The sequence below is a fragment of the Rhagoletis zephyria genome, unplaced genomic scaffold (genome assembly GCF_001687245.7).
Source record: "Rhagoletis zephyria isolate East Lansing unplaced genomic scaffold, Rhagoletis_zephyria_1.1 Rzeph_scaffold_09104, whole genome shotgun sequence".
NCBI lineage: Eukaryota > Metazoa > Arthropoda > Insecta > Diptera > Tephritidae > Rhagoletis > Rhagoletis zephyria.
This window is the reverse complement of record NW_016166183.1, coordinates 7,610-18,534: the sequence shown is the minus strand read 5'-3', so window position 1 is coordinate 18,534 and position 10,925 is coordinate 7,610. Positions and strand designations below refer to the sequence as shown.

General features: G+C 35.1%; 1 protein-coding gene across 1 annotated transcript; it reads left to right on the top strand.

The window, feature by feature from the left end:
• Window positions 1-5,945: 5,945 nt before the first annotated feature.
• LOC108375546 (serine/threonine-protein phosphatase 2A regulatory subunit B'' subunit gamma-like) lies at window positions 5,946-8,270 on the top strand. The gene is made up of 3 exons (XM_017631689.1): window positions 5,946-6,429; window positions 6,480-7,266; window positions 7,429-8,270. The coding sequence occupies exons 1-3, from the start codon at window positions 5,991-5,993 to the stop codon at window positions 7,517-7,519; spliced, it is 1,317 nt and encodes a 438-aa protein (XP_017487178.1). The 5' UTR covers window positions 5,946-5,990; the 3' UTR covers window positions 7,520-8,270.
• Window positions 8,271-10,925: the final 2,655 nt, after the last annotated feature.

The window sequence follows — 10,925 nt, the reverse complement described above, 5'->3', positions numbered from 1 at the left end:
CATATACGGTTAGCCTCCGCTCTAGTTTATACATTAGGGTGGTCTAAATAAGCATGTGAAAAAGTAAAGGGGGAATTTTAGTGCTCTCTTCCCTAGGATTATTCTTTAGCTTAAAAAATATTCACTTGCTTTTTTTTATGTCGAAATCAAAAAATTATTTAAAGGTCGCTCAAAGCTTTCCATTTTTTATATGGTTAAAAACTATTTTTAAGAAAATGAAACTAATATTTTTCGATTCTAAAACTCTGTTTCTTTTCAGGAGACTTCCAAAAGTCTTTATTTAACCATTTCTTAATACTAAGGATTTTGTATGGGCCCTCTCATTGCATTATTTTGTTTTTTTTTTTTTGTCGAGACCTATAAAAAATAGCTAGTATTAAAATGGCTAACTAAATAACAGGGTATCATTACTGCAAGTCACCTGAAGGGAAAAAGAGCTTTATGATCGAAAAACTTTGATTTTCAAGAATTCTACACCATTTCTACGAACAATTTTCTTTTTCCGTATAAAATATTTACAAGGAAAACTTTGAGCGCCTTGAGCGACCTCTAAATATTTTATGGTTTCAAAATCAAAAAAAAAAACAAGGATATACATATGTATGTTCTCGGTATAAAATTCGGACTTAACTTTTTTTCGACCACCCTAATTTGCATGGGCATATATGTTTTATGTACATTATTATGTATAAATTGGTTTATGTAAAGCATGCAAACAAGCTGCACGATGAGCATATTCAGCCACGTATACAAAAGGATTCAATGAAAATTTACACACTTATAAAACCATGCATACACACACACTCGCATACTCTCATTCATTGTAAAGATAATACTTATGAAGTAAGTATGTAGTACAGCAATTTCAATATTGAGTACTGCATTGCAAGTACTTACACGCGACATCTGCAGAAAATTCAGGGGCCATAAGTAAATCTGACTGTTTGTCTATCCCCGTGCTGTAGTATATACGTACATACATACATATATATGTAATAGATATACCGAAATTTGCGGAAAATTGTGATGCCGGGATTTCAGGATATCTTTTAATTGAGACATAACTTGAATATCAGAAAAGAATCAATAACTGAAAGCATATACGTACGTGTAATGTACGTGTATGTGTACGTAAGAGCAGCAAAGTACTGAAAATGGAGTCTTCTAATCTTGACCTGAACTTTTTCATACAAAACTTTTTGTTGAAAAACATCTTTCGGCCTCAACAATTTTAGGCTGTACTGTCATTTAGCCATTTGAAGATAATGACCCTTATCTGCTCCAATCATGGGGATTCACGGGGACCAGCAGGGTCACGTATCGCCTCCCAGGTAGTCGCTCATCCTAGGGTTAATATGTACTTTCAGGGCAGGAGAGTTTGGACTATGTCTACATCGCTTCTGCGCCATACATCAGAACGGGCATGATTGGTGATCTATAGACAGGTCGAAGAGAAAACTCGGGCCCCATATTAAATATGCTGTTCCACCCCCAAAAAATTTATGAACTTAGCAAAATATTTTTATCTTTTACAGAAAAAAATTAACAAAGTATAGCTTCATTTGTACATGTAAAAAAAGAGGTGAAAATTGCCGATTTTTTTTTAATTAAGAAATATCAATATTTCAAAAATGATGGAAACTTTTATGAAGGGGATTTCGTTCTTAAGCTTAGTATCCAACTCTTAAGAAAACGGTCAAGAAAAAATTGCCATTATTTCGCGTGTGTGTCCAAGGAATTTTGACATTTTTTATACCTCACAGCCTGTTGCCTCACTCTTTCCTCAAGAAATAATGGAACGGGCATATATTTCTGTTGCAAACCTGGGTTGCCTTGTGCTCTTTTTTCACAAAAAACTTTAGAAAACCGTAGTAGAAAGCGTACTAAATTTCTGAAGAACTGCGTACTGCCTTAAGGAAATTTGACTCAAGAAAATTTCTTAGCCATTTCTTGTACGTCATTTTATATGGAGTTTTTGCTTTTCTTAAGAGCTGGATAATAAGCTTTATCATGGAGGATATCCCGCAATCTACCTTCTCCTTAATTTCAAGTGCTCGGTAGTCTACATTTGTACATACATATGTACGTTCATATGTTGATTGCAGTTAATGTGGATCTTTTTTTTTTTTTTAGTAATCTATGTACATATGTATGTATCTGTACTCTTCCCCTCTCTTCTCACCTCCTTCGCCAACGAACGAGCAGACTTGAAAGCAAGACTTCACGTGTCTGAAAGGGGACTTAGCGAAAACTTTTTCGCCATATCATATCTGTACCGTTCGTTCGATTTTACAAAATAAGTAGTGATGTGCTTACTTGTCGGTACCCAATACTTCAAAAATATTTCGGTACCCAATACTCCCTTTTCGGTACCCAATACCGATTCCTTACATTAAACCGTCGCCGCTTTATATATTTAAAGTTTATAAAAAATATATTTTAATACCATTTTATATGATATCGGCTAAAAAGAAATTGAACTTGTCGCAATAGCAAAATATTATTTTATCAGTTTTCACTTTAGTAGACCCAAGGTTCGAGAACAATACCTTGAGAGATAAAGAAACCTTTCGGGCCTAAAAAGATAATATCGTCCGGTTCATGTAGAACAACAATTTTTCAGTCAAGTAACAGTTCCTCTGCATTATGGCGACGAACAGACATACATACGTATGTACAAATACATATACATTTTTCATTTCCATATTTTTGGCCTATGACCGCTTTTTTAGAAAGTTAAATATTTCGGTACCGAGTATCGAAAGTATTGGATACTTTTGAAATCGGTACCGAGTATCGATCAATACTTAAAAGTATCGACTCAGCACATCACTAAAAATTTAGCTTAAACGCCTTGGCCTGTGGATGTGGAATAACTTCTTATTTTTTCAAAAAAACGTTGTCACCTGATAAAAAAATTAAAGTGTGTTTGCATTGTTCAACTTTGCGTTCAACATTTGCGTTCAACTCAGCGCAGGGTTGCACGAAAAAAAGTTGAATGGCTAAAAATATCAAAATATGAAAAAATATCAAAATATTCGCCATAAAAAGGTGTTTGCATTGTTCAACTTTGCATTCAACTTTTGGTTGAATGGCCTTTCAACTAATCGCTTTCAACAAAGTTGGTCGCCAGCCAACATTTAGCCATTCAACTTTTTTTTCGTGCAACCCTGCGTTGAGTTGAACGCAAAGTTGAATAATGCAAAAACTGCTATAAATTCAATTTATTTTTAAGTAACAGTTGGGGGACGCAAAATCGGAATAGGTGGCAACCTTACTCAAAAAAAATTCAATTTTTTGTTTATACTATGCACTTTCGTTTGGGATCTCAATTTTTCATCCAACAAACAGCGAAGATCTTATAGTTATTAAACAGGTGGCAACCCTACTCAGAAAAATAATGCATTACTTCATATCTATAGACTAAGGGCCAGTTTCTGAGTGCCAGTTTAAACTTAGATTAAGTAAACTGAGTTTAAATTGAACAGCTGGCTAACGTTTGATTGGCTGATCTTAGTTTAAAACAGCCAAATCGGGCGTTTAAACTTAGTTTAAACCATGGTTGTGCACTGAAAAACTGGCCCTAAGTATTTTAATTTCATAGTGATGGTGCAGAACTGGCGCCTAGACTTCAATATATAACTAGTAATTTTCTTAACAGGTGGCAACCCTATTAAAAAAATAAGACATTAGTGCTTTTCTAGAGGCCAATCCCTTTCATTTGACGGATCTTGTAGTTTTTTAGATAGGTGGCAGCCCTATTAAAATTCTAAATAGAAAAGGTCACTCTCCTATCCATACAGAGTATATTAAAGAAAATCTCGTCAAAATCCGTTCATTACTTTTCGAGATTACCGCGTACAAAGAATCTCGACTTTCCTTTATACTATGTATAGATGCGTGTATATATTCCGTACCACTGATTATTCAGATATGTATGTGTGTATGCAGTGAAGTTAAAAATTGTGTTTAGTTCCCAAATAACTGTATTTAGAATACAGTAATCGGTTGAAGTAAAAGTTTGTGATGCGAAAGGTATGAAGCCTTCGGCATAGCCAAAGACAGCACTGTCCTTACTTGTTCTGATTGGTGCCTTAGTTCAAAAAATTGGAACTGGGAGCATGTTCGTTTAACTAAATTGAATACCTATTTATTAGAAAAATTTATTATATTTTCAAGTTCTTAAATTTACTTTCCACATACCTGGTATAGGCCCACATACTCTCGGTATTATTTCTAAAATAGCCGAACACGAGGGATCTTCGAAACATAGCTGTCGCGCTAAAATACAGTTCAGTATTGCCGACGCAACTTTTATGTTAGAACCTGTAAGTAAAAGGAAAATTGTATGTCATTAGTCGCTGAGTTTTAATAAAATTATGTACGTGAATTTCAAATATTTAAGTAGGTACTTTTTTAATCGATTGCAAACTATGAGGAAGTTAATTATTCGCCGTGTATACAAGTTAGTTGGCCTTCAAATTTAGATGAAATTTTCCAGGTTGAGGAACACGCCATTATATCTATTGAGTAGTTGAACTTATTTAGGTCCAGTTTTCAGTTCAAGTTTAAACTTAGATCACGTAAACTGCGTTTATCTTGAAAAGCTGGCTCTACCAACTTTAATGATATAATATGTAGTAATAGGTAAAAAGGCATGAGGGTAAATAGGCGCCTGTGATGCACAAAATTAAGTATAAATGTGACAACACTATAACTAAAACGTAATATGATAAACAACTAATTTTCAATTTAATAAATGATGCCGAGAACTAATTTAATAAAAAAATTTAATTAAAAATTAAAATTTTTTATATTATACAATAGATTAGTAAATTTTTTATTTCAAACACCCTGTTAGCAAAGCTTCAAACCTTGAACGTTGCCACCACGATCACTTGCGTAGTCAACTTCGACAGCAGCAGCGAAGCTTATGGGTTCACCACATTGGCGATCAAAATCGACAGTTTTGCTCGAATGCCCCCTGTTTGGCCGTGGGACCGCTCGTTTTCCTCATTCAAGAGTCAGCGGCAAAAATTTTTGTTATTGACTGCCAGTCAGCGGCCATATTAAGTTTTAACTGATAGTATGTACCAAATAGAGTCCGTCAAGCGAAATATTCGCAGCCTACACACATGTGTTACATAATGTGGGACATAATTAGCCCAGAGTACTGTTGCGTGACAGAAAAATGGAATATATTATTAAAATGAAATAAAATCATATATAATAGCTAGTGCGATATTAAAAATGGCACATCCGACATTTCCTTCATATTTCCTTGATGAATTTCGCAGTTTGAATGATTGATTGATCTCATATATGACTGATAGTTTGACTGCTACAATGCGTTTGCCAAAACACATAAATTCTTGACTTCAAACCAAGGCACATTAAACAGGTAGTATCAGTAGAGCAAAAACAACATTTGCGTGTATTTTGTTGTTGCTTCTGGTATCGAAAGTGTCAAAAACTGTTCTGAATTTTTTCTTCTAAATCAAAGCGTGCCATGTGAAATACAAAAAATTATAAAAAATAAAAAATTGAAATTGGAAAAAATAAAAATTGTTGCAACTTTCTTTGCTAGTAAATTTGTTTGCTTCTCGAAGCATTGATCCATCCTTTACAAGGGCCAGTAATCAACGGTTGTGCTGCTGAGTTGGGCGAACGTTCCAAAAGCTGCTATTCAATCGCTTGTTTTGTATGGAAAAAGGGGTCACATGCAAATGGATTTTAACAATTCAGAATTTTTGTGAGAAAAAATTAAAAATATTTGACATTTTTGAGACCAAATAATTTGAAAATAAATCAAATCAGCTGCTCTACTGATACTACCTGTTCAATGTAGCTTGCTTCAAACCTTGATCGACAATGTGTGTCACCCTCTATTAGTGATAGTTGACGTAATCAGCTGTTCACTATTTACTTTTATTCATTGATAAAAGTGGTTTTTACATAAAAGTTTGTCTTAAAATTTCTTCATTTAAAGAATGGAACTAGATCCGGATATTGTAAAAGAATTTGAAAATCTTGATGTGTCCACGCAGAAACCAAGTGAAGAAGAGTTGCGCAGCTTTGATGCGGATGCGCCACTCAAGCCCACTGCACAATTACAACATCACACTTATTCAACGATACCGAAATTTTTTCATGCGCCCCCACCACCAAACAATACCTTGCGGCAAAATCTGCGCAAAGAGGCGCACTCACTATTCCTGCAGAAGCGTTCTCAAGAATTGCTAGACAACGATGAGCTAAGCGCCTTGTGGACGCTACTGGAGAAGCATTGCACGCAGGTTACGCCGTTGGGGCAACAACTTATCGACTACGATGATTACCTAAAGCTGCTGGAAGCTGTTAGTGTAAAATGTCGCAAATATCTGACGGCGCGTCTATATGCCAAATTGTTGTGCCATTCCATGTACCCTGGTGAGTGAAGTCGTTTTGTGCATAAATTTAAATTAAATTAACGTTTGCAGGCAAAGTAGAAATCGCTTCCATCTTCAATTATACAATGCGTAAAGTGTGGCTGACGCAAGGGCGCATCGGTTTATCATTTTACGATGAAATAGGTCAAGGGTACCTGCGCGAAATCGATATGGAAAATTACATCATTGACATCATACCAACGCTAGCGCAGATTAGCAGTTGCGTTCAGCCTTCCTTCCAAAGTTTCTATGTTTGTACAGTCGTGAAAAAGTTTTTCTTTTTTCTTGATCCGCTGCATACGGGACGCATACGCATACGTGACATACTGGCTTCAGGTCTGCTAACCGAATTGCTCGAATTGCGCGATGAGGAGGCACCTAAAGAGTCACAAGAGCTCAATTGGTTCTCAATGCCTTCGGTGCTTACTGTGTATGGTAACTATTTAAATTTGGATAAAGATCATAATGGCATGCTGAGCAAACAAGAATTGGCCGGTTATGGTTCGGGCACATTGACGTCGGTCTTCCTTGATCGCGTATTCGATGAGTGCCGCACTTTCGATGGGGAAATGGATTACAAGACATTTTTAGATTTTGTTCTAGCTTTGGATAATCGACATGAGCCACAGTCGCTGCACTACCTCTTCCGAATACTGGATGTGCAACACAAAGGCTATTTAACAGCACAAACATTGCATTATTTCTTCAAAGGCATACAAGAGCAAATAAATGCCGTTAATGCAGAAGCAGTCACTTTTGAAGATCTGAAGGACGAAATTTTCGACATGGTCAAGTCGAAGGACCCTTTTAAAATTACACTGCAGGATTTAATCAATTGGTATGTACCAACATTGCAGGCTTGAGTGCTACTTGTTTAAACATTAAATTCCAACTGCGCTATTGTTTGCACAGGCACAGACAGCGCAGTAGTTCTATGTACTAATTAAACTTTAATATTCCTTTATGTGCACATTCACCCGCATTTTCATTGTCATTGCAGTGGACAAGCAGAAACTGTTGTCTCCATCTTAATAGAATTTCACAAATTCTGGGCATACGAGAATCGTGAGGACGGTTCCCATAATGTTTAATTTTGGCGCATGAAAATTGAAACTTAATTGAAAGCGAACGATAAGCAAGGAACGCGACAATTGTGGGCTATATATGAAGCACAGCAACAACCAGCTGTGGCAAAGGGTGTGCCGACTGCTGAGACTTTGAGCGCTTAACTCTGCTGCCATTTTAATGCTATTATGCCATAAGTACACAAAAGGGTGAAGATTGTTAAAAATTCGACATTTAAATTTAAGTGCTTTAGTATACGATAACAATAACAAAAAAACATAACATTCCAGAGCAGCGATAAGGAGTAATTACGTGTAAGTGTAGTTTGTTGATATAGCAGATGCGACAGCGATTACGTCAAGTCCACCTGTGGGTGTGACGCTTAGTAGATGTACAGCGATTGATAAGAAATACATAATGGCTTTGAAATTAGATTTTGAAGATATGTACAATCAAATTTTAGCATTGCCTTCGTGCTAAACACAAACAATTCATTGGTTCTTGTTAAGGCTACTATTTAAAACGTATCAAAATGTTGCCATTTACTGAGTTGCTTTTTATTTTCGAGTACTAATTAAATTTTGTAGCGTTTTCTTTTCTGAAAGTAATGTTGCATTTATTCTGCCCTGCGCCAGGGCTGTAAAGTTTTCGTGTTCTTTTCTCAGTGTCTTCGCATGCATATTGCGTGCTCTTTCTTTAAAATGTGGCACTCTGATGATGTTGCCATATATGTAAGAAGGTGAATTTTTTTTCGGGAAAAGAAAACGCCATTAGCATAAATAATTTTTTTAATGAACTTCATTTGTGTACTTAAGTTAAACAATTAAGATAAGTTATGCTATTAAGCTATACGACTTAAATATATGTATTAAACCTTTAGTGCAAATTTTAAAGTAATGCTAATTAAATTTAAATGTATAAAATTAAGAGTTAATAAAGTTGTGTTTACCGTTTTAAAATTACTTTAGATATAGTAAACAATTGAGTTTCTCCTAGTATGATATACTATACAATTATTGCATTTACATTTCTATTTAAATTAGCAGTCGGAACTTGAAAATTCATTTCCAAGTTTGTAAAAATGAATATTCAAAACTGTTCTGCTAAAATAAAAATCACAAAAAAAAAACAGTAATTACTCGTAACTGGGACTTAGGGTCTGCAAATATACCTCCAAAATGAAAATCAGCGTGGAATTCCGCTTGGTATTTTATCGAAATTGATTTTAATTTTTATATCGTTTATATACAGTGTCGGATAAAAGTATTGGCACAGAAAATTTTTCGCAATATCTGAAAAGTTTTTTATTCTAATTTATTGTCGATAATTTTTTTATAAATATATAGTTCGTCCTACACCAAAAAACATAAAAACTAAATCTCTAAATTTTGAGCAAAACTCAGGAAAATTCAATAAATTTGCATACTTATTTGCAACTTTCTATTCAGATTTTTTATAAAAATTCTAAGTATGCAGTTTTATAGCTCAACTAATTTTAGTATAACAAAGTGCAAGCTTGAAGGTGCTAAAAAATCGCATTGATTTTTGGCAATTTTTTTCAGTTAGGTTCTTCCGTACAATTATTTTTTGTATGGAGAAAATGAGCAACACCTTCTACTAAAAAAATGTCCAAAAATCAACGCAATTTTTTAGATACTTCAAACTTGCACTTTGTTATACTAAAATTTGTTGGGCTATAAAACTACATACTTAGAATTTCTCTAAAAAATCTGAATAAGAAGTTGAAAATTAGTATGCAAATTTATTGAATTTTCCTGAGTTTTGTACAAAGTTTAGAGATTTTGTTTTTATGTTTTTTTGGTGAAGTACGAACTATATTTTTATTAAAAATATTGATAATAAATTAGAATAAAAATCTTTGCATATATTGCGAAAAATTTTCTGTGCCAATACTTTTGTCTGGCACTGTATATAGTTGTTGTGTCAGCTTAATAAACCCGGCCTAAATCAGTGATGCTTTCCATTTCCAGACAACCGGTGAGGTACGAGCATGATTTTTAATTTCGACCAAACTCAAATACATTGTTTGTTGGTCCAAATAATGAGACACGTATTTTTTCTTTTGGCTCGGACAAATTTTTCGGCCGAATTAAACGCGATTTTGTTTTTCAGGCAAAAATCGATTATTCGAATTGACAGTTAGAATGTTTTTTTAAAATGCCCATAACTTTGTCAAAATTTAATAAATAGACAATAAACAAAAAGGGCAAATTTTTTTTTAAATTGAATTTCTCAAAAAGTGTATTTTTTTTTTCTCTCAAACTTTTTTACCAGAAAGAGACACTTTGAACTACAATCAACCCAAATGCCTAATAGCGAAGATTTTTTTTTCTGAGTTATGATTTTTTATAGAAAATATACGTTTTTGTGGTACATACTACAACATATGTATGTAATATATCAGCAAAAAGTACAGCCGTGATCATTTTTTGTGTATCAAATAGATATTACAAAATCACACTTTCCCGCTTTTTTATAATCGAAACTGTATGGTGGAAAGTGTGTTCTAATATCTATTTGATACACAAAAAATGATCACGGCTGTACTTTTTGCTGATATATTACATACATATGTTCCATTTAGGAAAATTTCCTTGTTTTATTATAGGTTTCGAGATTTGATATCGGACGATTACTGACGACTGTCGACCACTCATATAATTCGCCGACCACCGTTTGAGTGTCGGTGAGAGAGAGGAGGCGTCAATGTATTCTAGTTGCTTGGAACCGCAGACGGTGTCAAACGCCTTTGACAAGTCCAACGCTACTAGGACTGTTCTCTCACAGGGGCGGTTGCGGTTTAGGCCACGAGGTATTTGGGAGTTTATGGCGTTAAGTGCTGTTGTTGTGCTGTGCATTTTACCGAAACCATGCTGGCGTCAGGTGCTAGGTGAAGTAGGGCCTCTAGTGTCTTCCCGACCGGGGAAAGGAGCGTTATCGGGCGATAAGAGTGTCCTTTGTTGGCGGGTCTCTCCTGTTTCAGTAGTGCGACAACTCTCCCTGATTTCAACTCATCAGAAATGATGAGAGTGCCAATTGACAGGTTGAGTACCTCCGTTAGGTATGCTACTTCTGCGTGCCTCAAATGTTTCAGCATCTCATCTATCGGTAGGCTCGGGAATGCAGCAGTTTCGACGGAGTCGCAGAATTGGTAGATGAGTTGGTTTGAGTTGTTGAGAGGATATGTGAAGAGGTGCTTATGTACATAGATAGATATATATTTAAAAAGGGTTATGCACAGCGACCCAGTGATTCCATTTTACCTTCCAGTCATCAACATATTATTTATTCCTTTGGTAAAGGAGTCAATGGGCTCCCTCTATGGACACACTGAGACATTGCTATTCATTCGTCGCCTCGATATGGCCTCATATTGTAGGAGCAGATGCAATGGTGTCTTTTTAGGCGAGT